Raw genomic sequence first — 17,233 nt, forward strand, 5'->3', positions numbered from 1 at the left:
GTATAATAGGTCTCATAAAAAGTGTTTCCTTCATTTTAGGCATTTTTTCATGGGATGTACATGATTTTGGCAAGTCGCACACACTGCTAAGGTAACTACAGTGTGTGTAATAAGTGGTAAATGATACTAAATCAAAGTTTAACATGGTTGTATCGTCCATAACATGTCATTTGATAAAATGAGTCATTTTGATCATGTATATTTTATTTTCATAATCATATTAAACATTTTGAAATCCTGAGATCACCCTACGTTGTGTAATTTCCATCCTATTTTGTGTGTAGTTTTATGTAGTCAAGCATAACATGTCCACACTGTCATAGTGAAATATCAACGATACAGAAACCTTTTAGAAATACTAAATCTATTTGTTAAATAGCATACAGTCAGCTTGCTAACTGAATCATGTAGCCAAGTGAAGGTCCACCATGTGCACATAAAATGTGAACATTTGTCAAAAAATGTCCGCCCTGTCACTGTCCACCAAGCTCACATATTTTGCATGAAGGCTACATTGTTTGCTTGCCGTTAATTTATAAGACAGCATGGGAGCTTGACCAATATGCATTTCTAGCACCATAACATCTACTTCATACAAGGAATAGAAAATTCAATGGAAAAACCCTTTTTGGGGGTGAAATGAGGACATCTCAAAGGCACCATATGGTGATATTACTCTAATATACAATATGCTGTACATAGTGAGTATACTAGTTAACTGTACAGTAGAGGTAATGTTTTAAGTAATAGAACATCCTCAACCACCATACAAGTGAAAAATAAGTTACATACTTTTATTTTCAAAACCTATGGCATAATAAAGAACTCCGTCTTAACTTGAATGACACTAGAGTCTTCTTTTGTAATAATTGGTGCACATAAGCCACAAAAAGGCCCCACCCTCCAAAATAAAAAAGGCCTAACTCACCCAGAATTATTTATTCGAACTTCACTTAACTGAGGTGTCGCGTAATATGCATGAAGGCATTTTCGACTTTAGAGGGGGCATGGTAACTCCATAAATCTGCAAATTACAGCATTTAAAAAAATTAAATTCTACAAAATTATGTTACAGGTTTATTTTTTTTAGACAAATGCATATTAATTACATCAGGAAATCCACGAATTTTACAATATAATATTAATAATATATTTTTAATAACTCTTGTCATTGTACGAAAAGCATAGATGAAGTTACACTTGAGACTATGGGAGTACCAGGATGTACACGTCTGGAAACAATGAGTTCCAGCCTTAGAACAATGAGTCCCTGCAATTTATCATCACAATTTGTAAAATATTTTTGTGTTATCCATTGCTCTTGCACTCTCTCAATATATTATGTTTCAGCCTGCCACGATAGCAAATTTTTGAGGACGATATGTTTTTCCCAAAGCTATCACGATAAACGTATCGATAAAGTATCATTGATGTTTTTTTTTTTTTTTTTTATGCCACTGATATAATGATATTATAGAGCATACAATTAACTTATAATTCTAAAGGACATTGAACATTGGCATTGTAATGTAGAACGATAAATTCAATATCTTAGATAAATAAAAAATATCAATAAATCGCACTTAGGCTCTGTTCGTAAAAATTGCACCTAAACAAATATTAAGTGTTTGGAACATAGGTATATTGTAGAATCATTAACCCACTAAAGAGGCCCAAAAAATGTGTTAAAGCTTGCCAAATTTAAATAAATAAAAAAACACCAGGTACAGTACGTACTCGAAAGCATTTGGGCTTTGTCACTGTTTTAAAATCAGATGCCATACATTGTAATATCATTTTATAGTCTTTATTTTTTATTTATTGTATGAATGTTGTCGTGCTATGTACGGTATAATTTCTGCTGCCTCTCGAAAAAGAGATTTTGTCTCTCAATATGCTTTTACCTGGTTAAATAAAAGATAAACAAAGTGTCAAATAAGGCCCGCCCTCAAGCTGCCGGACTGTGATGTGAGACCTTTCCCTGCCTGAATATTGGTAATGTGTGCCGTTATGGTTTGTCAACAGTTAAGTTTTGTGTGTGTGTGTGTGTGTGTGTGTGTGTTTCATGTGAGAAACACACACACACACTCCCCTGTCCATTTCATGGAACAATAACCCACCTTAGTCTGCGTCTGATTCGCTAGCAGGACAGGATTTGTACTTTTGAATCGCTGTGTGTTGAAGCTCTTCACGAACACACACACACACACACACACACACGTACACGTAGGGCGGGTCTTAAACCATGCATCGACAGACGCAGAATGAATATGTTTCATGCGTCCCTGCATGATTTTGCCCGTCTCAGATGCAGGATGCACATCAAATGAGATCCCTGGAAAAGACCTACTTGGATTCGTATGCAAAGCTAAATGAAATGTAATCATTAAAAAAACATTCACATTAACTTGATCTGTCGTGCTGGCAGGAGTGCCAGTCTAAAATACCATGTGTATAGCAAAATCATAGTTCACTTGAAAAAGTCAAATTAAAGAGGAAGAATCGTCCCTCTGAATTAAACAGAAACATAGAGTACTTGAAGTCTATTTCTAACATATTCTCTAAGCTTCTGCCAACATGACTAATTACATGAGGGCAACCCGTGTATGCACATGCTCGGCTTTTCTTTCTTTTTTTACCCCCCTCATCACACAGCTGCTTTGCTTTGGTGAAAATCGGCTGTTCTCCATACAAGATAGGACACGCACACACACACACACACACACACACACACACACACCATATCTATCCCCACATTCCGCAGGGACATGCAATCTATAGAGACGATTCATGTAGCGGGAGAGTAAACGAGTGCAGGAGCAGATAACGAATGAACCCGAGCCAACTTGCTGTGTTCCTGTAATGAGGCCGGCGACTGCTTTCTGCTCACCTTGTACTTTGTGTGTTCCACCCTCGCCTGCCCCTTTCCGTGGCCCTCCGGTCGTCACCTCTCAATGACTGCCCTACTATCCGTTGTTTGCTTCCTTGGCCTTTAAACACCTGTGGACAACCCCAGTGGTCGTTGTTTGCTGTCCTTCGTTGCAATTCATCTCATTTTTCAGTCCTTTGTTGTTGTCCTCATCGTTTTCATGTCCTCTCTGGCTAATTCATATTTCCCACTAATTTGCTCTATAGCTGTCCCTGAGCTTGCCTCACCTGATTACTTTCCTACCAACCTGCTCTCCTCTAGTCTTTTTCCCTTGGGGGCCTCACAACTGTATGTGTTGGCTCAGGTAGATTAATTATATGCAGTGGCATGCAGACACTGGCCAGAGGCTTCAGTAATGAGTTTGATTACTCATCTCGAGCAGCTTTTGGTGCTCAGGGGAGGGGAGGAAGGACACCAAGCCGGGCAAAGGGGTCTCTCATTTGGGAGGGACAGGGTTGAGAATTGCAAATTTTTCCTCGCGGGGTTCGTCCACTAGAAAACTTTCAAGAGCATCGATGCCACTAATCGAGAGCAAAGGTCAACCACAAGTCAAGTCACTGACCTGCTGATAGCTAGTGAAGTCTGAGGCTAAAATTGATAACACGAAAAAGGTGCCCATGGGACATAAATGTTTCATAAGGAGGAATCTTGATCTGACTACCAATATTTTACGTGGTAGGAATGGGTCAAATAACCAAAACATATCATGGTGATTGTTTCAGATGCGATGGTTCAAATAGCAAAAACTGGAACAAAAATATTGTGGCGACACTTTATTATTATTCTTATTCTTATTGATTGGTCCCACAGTGAAGCCCAGAAATAGTTGGACAGTGACACAATCTTCATGAGTTGGGCTCTGCATGATACCACCCAACGGAATTGAAGTGCAGCATAAAAGGTTGAATTCAAGGGGTTGAACAAAAATCTATGATTAAACATGTAGGAATTGTACCTATTTTTATACAAACGCTCCTCATTTCGGGGGCTCAAAAGTAATTGGCCATTGCAGCATATTCCACTTATTTGCTTTAAGAAAACTCCTGGGTTGCTTTTGCAGTATGTTTTGGATCATTGTCCATCTGTACTGTGCGGCGCCGTCCAATCAACTTTGCTGCATTTGGCTGAATCTGAGCAGACAGTATATACCTATACACTTCAGAATGCATCGGGCTGCTTCTGTCTTTTGTCACATCATCCATAAACACAAGTGACCCAGTGCCATTGGAAGCCATACACGCCCATGCCATCACACTGCCTTCCCCATGTTTTACAGAAGATGTGGTATGCTTTGAATCATGAGCTGTTCCAATTCTTCTCCAAACTTTCTTGTTCCCATCATTCTGGTGCAGGATGATCTCAGCATTCTTTGGCGAGGTGAGCCAAAGAATGCTGTTCCAGAACTGGGCTGGCTTCTTCAGGTGTTTTGGGCAAAGTCAATTCTGGCCTTTCTATTTTGGAGATTGATTAATGGTTTGCACCTTGAGATGAATCCTTTGTATTTACTCTCATAAAGTCTTCTCTTCGTGGTAGACTTACATACTGATACACCGACTTCCTGGAGAGTGTTCTTCACTTGTGTGGATGTTGTGAAAGGGTTTTTCTTCACCATAGAAAGGATTCTGCGTTCATCCACTACTGTTGTCTTCCGTGGACATCCAGGCCTTTTTGAGTTCCCAAGCTCACCAATGCATTCTTTTTCTCTCAGAATGTACCAAACTGTTGATTTGGTCACTCCTAACATTTCTGCTATCTCTCTGATCGATTTCTTATTTTTTTCAGCCTCAGCATGGTCTGCTTCACCTCCATTGAGAGCTCCTTTGACCGCATGTTGTGTGTTCACAGCAAATGCAAACGCCACACCTGGAATCAACTCCAGACCTTTTAACTGCTTAATTGATGATAGGTTAACGAAGCAAGAGCCCATGCAGCCTTGTTATTATTATTTTTATTTTTTTTGCAGCCTTCTGAGTCAATTCTCCAATTACTTCTGGTCCCTTGAGAAAGAGGCGGCTATGTATTAAAGCGCTGTAATTCCTAAACCCTTGCTCCAATTTGGATGTGGATACTCTCAAATTACAGCTGAGAGTCTGCACTTTAAGCCCATATTGATTATATAATTGTATCCTGAATATGTTTTCGTAAACAGCTAAAATAAAACTTGTCACTGTCCAAATATTTTTGGCCCTAACTGTACTTTTTGAGTCTATAGTAAAATGTTTTCAAGTCAATCATTTTGCAGGTTTAGATCCTAACTTTGTTCTTTTAAGCTACTACCAGCAAATTGTATGATTTCCCCCCCCCCCCCCCCCCAAAGCATTAAAACGAAGACACTCATCCATCCATCCATCCATCCGTTTTCTGAGCCGCTTCCCCTCACTAGGGTCGCGGGCGTGCTGGAGCCTATCCCAGCTATCATCGGACAGGAGGCGGGGTACACCCTGAACTGGTTGCCAGCCAATCGCAGGGCACATACAAACAACCAACCATTCGTGCACACATTCACACCTAAGGGCAATTTAGAGTCTCCAATCAACCTACCATGCATGTTATTTGGGGTGTGGGAGGAAACCGGAGTGCCCGGAGAAAACCCAAGCAGTTCTAGAAAGTCAACCATCACTGCAGCCCTCCACCAATCGGGGCCTCTCCTCAGTGCAAGACAAATGAAAGCCCACATAGAGTTTGCTAAAATAACACCCGAAGAACTCCAAGATGGTGAGAATAAGATTCTCTGGTCTGATGAGACCAAGATATAAATTGTTGCCCTTAATTCTAAGCGGCATGTGTGGAGAAAACCAGGCACTGCTCGTCACCTGTCCAATCCAGTCCCAACGGTGAAGCACGGTGGTGGAAGCATCATGCTGTGGGTGTGTTTTTCAGCTGCAGGGATAGGGAGACTGGTTGCAATTGAAGAAAAGATGAATGCGGCCAAGTACAGGGATATCCTGGACGAAAACCTTCTCCAGAGCGCTCAGGTCCTCAGGCTGGGCCGAAGGTTCACCTTAAAAAAGACAATGGCCCTAAGCACACAGCTAAAATAATGAAGAAGTGGCTTCAGGACAACTCCGTGACTGTTCTTGAATGGCCCAGCCAGAGCCCTGATTTAAACCCAATTGAGCATCTCTGGAAAGACCTGAAAATGGCTGCCCACCAACGTTCACCTTCCAACCTGACAGAACTGAAGAGGATCTGCAAGGAGGAATGGCAGATGATCCCCAAATCCAGGTGTGAAAAACTTGTTGCGTCATTCCCATAAAGACTCACGGCTGTATTAGCTCAAAAGGGTGCTTCTACTAAATATTGAGCAAAGAGTCTGAATACATATGCCTGTGTGATATTTCAGTTTTTCTTTTTTTAATAAATCTGCAAAAAATTAAACAATTCCATTTTTTTTCTGTCAATATGGGGTGCTGTGTGTACATTGAGGGAAAAATGAACTTAAATGATTTTACCAAATGGCTGCAATATAAAAAAGAGTGAAAATTTTAAGAGCGTCTGAATACTTTCCATACCCACTGTATTGTATGTAAAAACTGGAGTTTGAGAACTCAGGAGTTTTTTTTTTTTTTTTTTTTTTTTTTAAGTTTAATTATTTACGTTAAGACTCTTTTGTGCTTAAGTGCTGTACAAATGAACTTGACTTGACTTGACAACAGTTTACTTATTTCTGCACTTACATGCTAATTTCCTACACAGTATTTAAATGTTTTAGGATGGTTAGAGGTTCCACTCCGAGATGAATTAATTACTATTTAGAATATTAATTTAAAAGTTGAATAAAGGTCAAACACCCGCGTGGAACAGATTGTGGTTAAGTTCAGGCAGTCCATTTAACTTCCACATTGATTATCATCACCTTTGGTGGAAACCTGCATGTCAGAGACTTGGTTATACCGCGTCGTCTGCCTTTTTGTTTTTTGCCCCCTCTCCCAGAAAGCCGATTAGACTGTGGGTGGTTGCAGTGTGACAGGGTGTCACGGTGTGGTCTGTGTTGGCATTTTAAAGCATGTGACCGTATGAATAAAGCATGATGTGGCGGGCAGCCGGGGTGGGCAGGAGCCGACCGGAGAACAAGTCCACCCAGTGTTTTGGTGACAGCGGACAAGTGAAAACCCTTAAAGTTTAATGGGGGCTTCGCCTGAGAGGGTCCTATTGATTCACTGCTGGTTGCCAGTGTTTAAGCAAGTATTTAACCAGTGGGACATGGTGGCAAAGCTAACAAAAGCATCCCGCCTCATGTGAGTGTCATGGATGAGGGTCCCCACTGGATAGGGTAAAGGGGATAACAACACCAAGGCAGATAAGTCTGCAGCACAAGTCCGTGTGTGTGCGCTCCGAGCCCCGTCGCACGTTTGGGGTGGTCAAGTTCGGTCTCGCAAATCAAGTGTGTCAGTGAGCAAATGGAAAATGCCAATTTCACTCTACAATTTCCCTCCCTATCGCATCTCGCTCCCCTCTCATGCGGCTGCTATATCATGTGTGAGTGACTATCTTCTCACTTGATTCTTGTCTTCACCCTTTTCTCTCTTCTTTCATTTTGCATGTGTGAGTGACTATCTTCTCACTTGATTCTTGTCTTCACCCTTTTCTCTCTTCTTTCATTTTGCTGTTGTCTTTCCCCTTTTTCCTCCCATTCCCATGCCATTCTCACTATGCCCAACCAGCTAAAACCTTTGTGTTATTTCCCTGTCTGTGTCTGTGTCTGTGTCTGTGTGTGGGTATATGAAATGTGGCTTTTTTGGTCTGCCTGCACGGCCATGCTGGCTAACTTGCTCTGTGCCACCAACATGCCAGGATGAATCACACAGCTATTTTTTTTTTTTTTTATGAATTCATCAGTTCATAAGATTCTCTCCGTCTATCTTTTGTGTTTATCAGTATGACTACGAGGGCAGTGATATCAGTGACCTCCCAGTTGACCTTTCCGTGCTGTGGAATGGAAACTTCGTCATCGACAATCCCTTCAACATCCAAGGTACGGCACCTCCTTTTTTTCTCCTAATCTGTGTGTACGTGTGTGTGTGTGTGTGTGTGATTTGGTGTAAAATAATGGCAGGAAAGTGACTTTGTTGTCTCTGGTTATACGGCAAAGATGGTTTAATTGTTTCTGTGGAACTTTCTAAGTCGTATTATAAATTGACCCTGAATTTTCATTTGATTGAATCATGTTTAGGTAACCCACAGATATTCCCATTATATTTTGGTGAAAAGCCACATCAGGACATCATACGATCGTTGCCTTTTTAATTGAATCCACTCATGCTAACGGTGGTGGAGGCAGAAAAAAAATGTAACTATCCATCCTCCATTTTCAAGTGCTAATACTGACTAACTGAGCTGAAGTCTATCCCAGGTGACCCTGGATTAGTTGCCAATCCAAGGCCACATATTGACAAACAGCTATTCACACTCACATTCACTCCAACTGTATGGACAAGTTAGATTTTTTTATTTAACCTAACATGCATGTGTTTGGAATGTGGGAAAGAAGAAAACCTACGCAAGCACAGGAAGAAAATGCAAACTGCACACAGAAAGGCTGGAGCCCAGATTTGAACCCCCAACTGCAGAACTGTACGGCGAGGTGCTCACTACTTATTCAGAATCAGAATCCTTTTCATTTGCCAAGTACTTCAAAAGCACACAAGGAATTTGTCTCTGGTAGTTGGAGCTTCCCTAGTACGACAATGCACAGCTATTTTGACAGAAAATACTTTTGAGACATAAAAACGTAAAAACAGTTCAGGCAGCGTGCAAGTCCTCAAGTGTGGGTAGGGGGTACCGACGATTTTCCCGGCAGTCCTGATTGTCCGTTGCAGTTGGTCCTTTTTTGTGGCAGCACCAAACCAGACTGTGATGGATGAATACAGAACTGATTCGATGACTGCTGTGTCGCATTATTATATTATTATTACTTATTCACCGTGCTGCCAGCAGAACATCCATTGATTTTCTGAGCCGCTTCTCCTCACTAGGGTCGCGGGCGTGCTGGAGACTATCCCAGCTGTCATCGGTCAGGGTCTTTCCATTTAACTAGAATTGGCACGCTAGAGTGCAAACCTCCGCTAAATCTAAACTACCAGAATTGCAAATTCAGTTCATGATGAAGCTAAAAAGCTCGTTCTTGAGTTATACCGTGGTGACAGGCCTAATTCCATTGAAACCCATTCACAACTTTTTAAATGTTGTTGATAAGAAACACTAATAACAGACTATGCAAAATAATAACCGTCGATTGGTAGGGGGTGACAAAGAAAACCCAACTGAATGTCATTGTGTACTTACGTCATTTTCTTAAGTGATTACAGAAGTTGCTGCAATGTCGATGCAGATTCAGGTTACGGTAGGGGTTAGTGGGTTCGGGTCAAAGGTTAATGTTGGGGTTAAGTTCTAGTGTACAGTTAGGCATTAAAGGTTTGGTGGTTAGGTGTTAGGGTTGGGTTTAGGAGTTTCAATTGAGGTTTAGGTTAGGTATTCAAAGTTATGGTTTAAAGGTTGGGCTTATTTATTGATGATCTGAATCTTATCCAGAATCACACATTTTTAATTTAAAATCCACAAAATTTTAGATGGCTACTTTTACTACTATATTTTGCATCCTTGGATCCAAAAAGAATCTTTCACATCTACTCCCTTTTAGGTTTGATACAGTGTTGTACTGTCACTTGAAAGGGAAAGGGGGTGGGAAATCATGAGATTAACGGCCCGGGATTGGTAAAGAGCAAACATCAATCCCAACAAAATGAACCAGATAGATGTGAGATATCCAAATGGAGAAAACTTGCCAGCAGAAGAATAAACGTTGGGTGAGAATGATGGGTGGATGACAGTTTGATAAATGCGTTGTGCAATGGCACACGGGGAAGATGAGAATGAAGGAGTTGATAAAGAAAAGCAAAAGTGACACCGAAGGATGACATTTATTATTTTAACGACTCTTTGCGCATGAAGTGGAAAACAATGACGCGTTCAAAATTCTTTCACAAAGTGTAATATATTGAGCCGAGGGAGGCGAATGAAATCCGACGTCCCATTACACAAGATACCATAAGTCGAGCTCTCAACTGTGTCACACAGATATTTCTAGACGCATATACAAATGTAGATTTACCAACATTTTTGTTGCTTTTTTCCATCTGTTTCTCCTTTCGGTCAGTATTCATGTTCCATCTTTTGATGACAAAGTGCCCGTTTTAACACTGCGTCCTATGCGTTCTGTCTGACCTACTTCTGATAGAAGTCAGACATGCGGTTCATCTTGCAGATAGCTTGCAAATTAGTTGCTTATAGGTCATAACCCAATTTTTCTGCTTGCACTATTTCTTTGAAAACCTGCTCCTCTGAAGTTTGCTTTCTTTCTTCGCTTCTGTTGTCTTAATAGGGTTAAGGTCTTGAATTGGACATCAATAATTATAATAGGCCTTGAAAATAAAGAAATCACATTACCTTGCTCCATCACGTCAATAGTTCAGTTCTGGACGAGGTACTGACAATTTGTTCAGTACCGGCAACATCTTCAACTTCACAAACCTTTACTGCCAAGAATTTAGTAGGATTGTAATGCACTATAGTGCTTATTTTTTAAGTAAAATAGAAGTAAGTAAACTAGATTGCAGCCTGCTATGTTTGTGGAGTGTGTTGTGGGGGTCTGTGCATTAATGTTGCTCGGGTATTAGGATAACAAATAATGCATAGTGCATGACTCTACATTGACTTTTATCAAATGCATAAAATGTACTTTTTTTGAACACATAATTATTTAGTACCACCTTTGATTTGACACATTTACACGTAAACTGTATGTATCGTATATGCCCTCCTGTGTTTTTTCTCCTTTCTCACACACTCCAAAATCATGTGTGGCGTGTTAATTGAAGACTCTAAACTGTTCATAGGTTTAAATGTTAGCATGAATGTTGTGTTGTTTGTTTTTGTTGTTGTTTTTTTTGTGCCCTGTGATTGGCTGTGAGCAGTCCAGGGTGTACTCTGCCTCTCACTCAAAGTCAAGACTCTACTGATGATAAGCAATACACAGTAGAAAATGGAAGAATGGATGTATTTATATTTACAATTTTCGATTTCTCTCTCATGCCTCTTAGCTATAATAATGATGATAATTTTGTGCGGACTCCGTCAAGCAGATATTGCACTTTTTATTCGCGAAGTGATGTCCGAGGTCGAAAACGTCTTTTAAAAAAGAAAAAGAGGCTCGAATTATGAAATTGTCCTTGATCACACAAACTGCATGAAGACCTTCTCCTCCTTTTTTCCTCCCCATCCTCTTCCATTAATCCCTCGCCACTCCATCCCTTGTCTTTCTCTTTCAACATCCCGCCTTGCTGTATTATCGGTCTGAGGAGGAGCATTTTGGCGCTTGCCCAGCTTTACCCCAGTGTGAAGTGGAGATGTTAATTAAATCATTCATTTGCTTCAGATTAATTAGTGCTATGCTACTTTTAAGCTTAACCATTACTAATCAGATTAGGGCGCGCCAAGGCCGAGGCTGACGCAGATGGATTCGAAAGGAGCTCACTTTGAAGTCTTGCGCTGTGTGCGGCTACTGAAGAAGATTTGACTTTATATGCTCAGGTCCACATTCTCCTTTTAAATGTCTTTGTTATGTTAAACACCCCAAAATGTTCAATTTAATAGTGGATGCTGCTGTCATGCGTGGATGCGACTTTCTTTCCATATTTTGTTTTTGTATTCAATATGACACACGCGCACACACTCACACACTCACACGTTCCTTTCATCAGCCACCTCTTCTCAGGTGTTAAAGGTTATTTGTGTTCATTTTTACTTCTAATGACTTTTTACCACTCAGAGGATTTAACAGAATACATTTTTACACAACAAATTGTCAGTTTCCCTTTGGAATTAAAAGACAGTACGGTACCTGTTTAAATAATTTATTTATAGCTATTTAGCATTTTTTTTTTTTCTTTCATCAGCACAAGTGCTTTAGGTGTAATTAACATTAGATATATTTAGTTACGCCATTTCATATCCCACCGTGTTGTGCATATTTAAATGTTGCAACTGGATCATTCAGAAATGTTGTTACCACCAAAAAGTTTGAAACTAAACTCAAACGATCTACGATGAACCCTCCATCCAGCAGCAACCGACTGTATTATTAAAACAATCTATGAAAATGTCTCATGATGACATGTTAACAGAGTACAAACTAAATTACTGGTGGGTATGACAAATCGATTCCATTAAGAATCCAATTACATCGCATTTGATTATCCATCTCCACTTGTATCAATGAAGTTAAACTACATCTTGACACAATTTGAGGCACTTTGAATGACTACTAATGACTACTTAGCATCAACTAGCAGTGTGCAATCATTTCAGGTTCACGGACTGCCATTCAGTAACAATCGGAATGTAAAAAAAAAAAAAAAACATTAAGGAAGAGAGCAAAATTTGGGACATGATCATTTTGAAATAGAATATGGATATTGTCTTAGATCATATTTTCTGTCATTTAAACTTGGAAGCATTTTGTTATTACAAGTTCATACATGCACTTGATAGAATACAAAATAAGAATAATGAATATCTGAGTGTTAGTTTCCTGACGATCACTTGAATATTTGATTCATACCTAAAAGTCACAAAAAGTGTATTTGAAAAAGAATAGTGTTGTATGAAAACAAGCGCTTGAGCCATCTCTGCAAACGTGTTAGCCTTCAGAGAAATGGTGAGATTCATTTTAGACTATTATCGCTGGTGTCAAAAGTCTACTCTATATTTGCTGTTGTTTTTTTTTTTTTTTTACTTTTTTATTTATTTAGTGTTGTAAATATTTACCATACACATCATTGCAGCTTAGCATTACTGTTCAACAATCAAAAACAGAACAATTGTCTATTGACTTAGATGATTCTTTTTTTTTTAAGAGCATGTTGTACAGTACATGACTATAAAAATTGAATTGATCTGTTGTTAACAGCATTGTCGATTAATGTTTGTCATTCGCTCTGTTTTCCTGGCCAGCCCACTTGTATAAGTGCAGAGCGCTGCGGGACAGCTGCGGCATGTGTCTGAAGGCAGAGCCCCGGTTCGAGTGTGGCTGGTGTGTCCAGGACAAGAAGTGCTCCCTCAGGCAGGAATGCACTATCGGCGCCAATTCCCACCTCCCGCTGCAGCTGGCTGATGGGGGAGGCTGGATGCATGCTGCATCTGGAAACAGCAGATGCACCCACCCCAAAATCACTAAGGTAAAATAAAAATAAAGGATATGACGACAAACCTCAAACCTTAAGACAGTGATTAACTCTTACTCACTAAACCCTCTTTAGCTCAGTCCCTCAAAACACATGAGCACATGATCTAGAATTGCCTAAATTTATTTGGCTTTTCATCTATAACAGTAACTGGAACAGTAAGTAAAACTTGCATAAATGCAAACTCATGCCATTTTCTAGTAACAACAGTAGTACTGTTTTTGTTTTTTGCTTTTTTAGCTGCTGTTTTATTCCTGTTTTTCTGTAGCTATTTTTATTATGTCATTAATTGTGTCACAGCAATCTTTTTATTACTGGAAACTAAATAATATTGATGACTGTTTGTGTTACTGCATTGCACTCCGACAACAGCTCAAATTAGGCTTTGCAAATAAAAGCATTAAATATAGGACCAGTAGCCGTATAAATATGCATAACCTGGCACAATAGGCCATGTTCCACATAAAATGCTGAAATAAAAATGTAAAATATACTGCAGGAGTGCCATTTATCAACTTTGTTATTTTTTTCTGAAGCTAGCTGCTGTAATGGACTATTATAGAAAATAAAACGGTGTGAGAACTGCCAAGATCAACCACAAATATGCCAAGCTGTGTTCATGGTATTTATTTGAATTGAAATTGTATTTTATTGAAAACAACAGCATACTGCGACTAGAGGGACTAATACAAATATTCCCAAACACAAGTCAATATTTACATTTTTATCGTCAGAATTGTAGTTGCGTGTATCAGCTGTCAATTATGTGTACAAAAGCAGCATAAATAAGTCCAACATAAATATTGTAGTTAGACATGTAAATGTGCTATAGTCTGTCATTATTGTTATAAATAAACTAGGAAAACACAGTGGGGGGGGGGGGGAAAGTGTTCATAATACATAGAGTGATGTGGCGTCATTCAGCACCACATCTTAATCCCTTGATCATGATTGTTTGAAGGGCACATCGTTACCTGCAGAGATCCGAGACCGGGCAACTTTGATACGCCATTGCGTCATCTCTCTTTCGTGAAGCCCCCGAGGTCACAAAAAAATCCTCTTAGTGTCCTTCACAGAGAATGAAAGCTGCTCTATTTTAATGTGTTGCTATTAAGACAAGTACATGTTGGGTCCTTGGGTTTGCCCTTGGCACAGAAGCGGTACCATTACACCGTGTTACATCAAACTGGCACTGCGAAGGGAAAGACTGATTGATGTTTATTTGATTGTTATGTTCTTTTTTTTTTACATTCCTCTTTCTTTTTTGGAACACAATGCACTTTTCTCAGTTTTCTGTGAGTTCTCAGTTTACCAGTTGCAGTTGAACGGTAAGGCGGAGCTAAAAAAATGCTCCTGTCTGTTGATTGATTTAATAATCTGTGTTTTAATGGAATTAAAGAGAGGTATGGGAAGAAAAGTCAAATTAAATTGCGACAGAGAGAGCAATTCAAACTGTTTGTGTTTTTGGCCAATTGTCGAATGAAATCAGGTATACTTTCCGAATGATTATATATTAAGCTATATAAAACTGAAATGTGTAAATTAAACAGTACATTGTGTATTTTTATGAAAAATGCTTTTTTTTTTCTCTTGTTTTCGCTCCTGCAGAAATGTCAAGATGACCTTGGCCGTAAAATGGTATTGCCGATCCGCGTATAGCAGTTGTATCATAATGTGATGATTTCATTTCTTTCCTCGAGATAATTATGTGAACCGATGCATAAAGCACTGTACTCGACCTTCAAAGTCAAATAGTAATGTTGGATGCGCGACTTCTTAAATAGCACAATTTTAAAAAGTGTCTTTTTAATCAAGTCCAAAATCCAGTATTTCTGATTTGCTCGTAAATTCAGTGCATTACTTTACAGAATCTTTAAAAAGAGGATAATTGTCATTCTGTCTCATAAAAAAAGAGTAACTAACAGAGCCTTTCGATTGTTGAAGTAGCATCGACATGAGTTTCAATCTGTCTTCTGATTTGATTTTGTGCTGCATATGTACTGTATATTCACTCTTGACGATGAACCATAATGCCACCTTAACTTTATATCACGGTATCAATCTAAACAATTTTTGCTTAGGTCACGTCATAAACCTCAATCATTTTCTTCATCTGTTGAAATGTGAAATGTCAAGGAGTTCCTTAAAGGATTAAAGGTATACTCCCGTTCATCTGTGCTAAAATTAGCATACCCACACTTTGCAGTCTGCTCTGCCAAGCAGTGGTGGCGTACAGGGCAATGGACAGATTAGACATCATTACCTTGTGATGCTTGTTAGGAATGAGGCACGTGTAATAAGCATGTTCCTGTTTATTTGCGTGCGTGTGTGCTGGTGGCAACCACCGTGCATCCGTCACTGTATTTGTTTTGTCACACCACACCTGTGCCCGTTACGCATCCTAATCTGGTGTGATAAATCACATTATGGTTTCCGGAAGCAACCACTGAATGTTATCCCACCACAGCCCGGCAAGTAGAGCAAGCCTCCGTAATAGCTTTCATTTAAGCCCTGAGATCGCACTTTGGTTTTGGTTTTGGTTTGCTATGTCATCGACCTGTTTCTTCTGCCTCTATTTTACTTTGCGAGTGTTTTATTTTACAAATAGCTATATCTGTCTTCATTAAATCGTGAATTACCGGGTAGTGCCAATTATTTACGGTGTGCGTGCTTCTTGTGGATCGATGGGTCTGTCGGGAGTGTGTTTAATATGTGTGGCCATGGGTGTATTAAAGTGACGCCTCCTTGAAAGGTCAGGTCATGGGCATCATTGGAAATCAAATTGGACCATTTTTAACACTAAACTAAGCGATGAGAGTGAAATATGTACACAGTGTAGCCATAGATTGAACGAATCGAACTCTCTCTGTTGCAGTTGTTTCCTGACACTGGACCCCGCCAAGGGGGAACCAGGGTGACCATCCTAGGAGAAAATTTGGGTCTCCACTTCAGCGACATCCAGATGGGCGTCAGGTTAGGCAAGGTGCCCTGCGTCCCCATCGAGACAGAGTACCTGAGTGCTGAGAGGTAAATTGGAGGACATTGTATGTATTCAGGTACAATCACAAAGGTGTATTTGGCCTGTCTTCATTTTGGACGGGTCATAAGTCATTGCATTTTCATAATGAGCTAAAACAGGAGTGTCAAACTCAATTTTGTCTCGAGCCAAATAGAGTTATAGTTTCCCTCTGAGGGCCGTTATGACTGCGAAACCATATAAATGCCTCATATTATTATTACATATGAAAAAACTATTTGATGAAGAATTAGTTTTGAAATCAATAGTCAACTAAAATAGTTTGTTCAGCTGCTGTTTTTTTAAAATGGGTTTGGTAACAAACAAACAAAAATGTTAGCAATACTGTAGCTCACCGTTATTCAAAGTGAAGATATGTGCATTTATAGTACAGATTTTAGCAAGGAAGATGAAGTACATGTACATGATTTGCTGTAGCGGGGCACATAAAATGGTGTGGCGGGCCGAATCTGGCCCCTGGGCCTCGAGTTTTACACTTATATAATATAAGATTAATAAGATTATTATATGATATAAGAGCCAACAGATTCATCAGTGGTCGAAGGCAGGGCTGGGGGTCGGTCCCCGACTACTGTAAGTGCTCTTGTTGGAGCTCATCTGCATGCTGTAAAGTCATATTCCTTGGCAACTTGTTGAAATATACTGTACGTAGTGCCTGCAATAAGCCTATATTTTTTTGCAATCATAGAACTATCCATTTTCTAGAGCACGTCTCCTCATCATGGTCGAGAGGCGGAGCACACCCTGTTCGCCAAACAATCACAGGGCACTTCGTGAAAAAAAACAAAAAAACATTTACACTCACATCTGCACCTACGAGCAATTTAGTCTTCAGTTACCCATCCATCCATCCATCCATTTTCTGAGCCGCTTCTCCTCACTAGTGTCGCGGGCGCGCTGGAGCCTATCCCAGCTATCATCGGGCAGGAGGCGGGGCACACCCTAAACTGGTTGCCAGCCAATCGCAGGGCACATACAAACAAACAACCATTCGCACTCACCTTCACATCTACGGGCAATTTAGAG

The 17,233-nt window shown here is 39.9% G+C and overlaps 1 protein-coding gene across 5 annotated transcripts in view; it reads left to right on the plus strand.

Moving 5' to 3' along the window:
• The window catches only part of LOC133475469 (plexin-A1-like), a 231,610-nt gene that overhangs the window by 173,358 nt on the left and 41,019 nt on the right, over positions 1-17,233 (plus strand). For all 5 annotated transcript variants that reach the window (XM_061768359.1, XM_061768375.1, XM_061768394.1 and 2 more), the window contains 3 exons: positions 7,808-7,904; positions 12,941-13,164; positions 16,046-16,197. In XM_061768359.1, coding sequence (XP_061624343.1) covers positions 7,808-7,904; positions 12,941-13,164; positions 16,046-16,197 — 473 coding nt within the window. The remainder of the gene's footprint in view (positions 1-7,807; positions 7,905-12,940; positions 13,165-16,045; positions 16,198-17,233) is intronic.

Source organism: Phyllopteryx taeniolatus, chromosome 1 (genome assembly GCF_024500385.1).
Source record: "Phyllopteryx taeniolatus isolate TA_2022b chromosome 1, UOR_Ptae_1.2, whole genome shotgun sequence".
Taxonomy (NCBI): domain Eukaryota; kingdom Metazoa; phylum Chordata; class Actinopteri; order Syngnathiformes; family Syngnathidae; genus Phyllopteryx; species Phyllopteryx taeniolatus.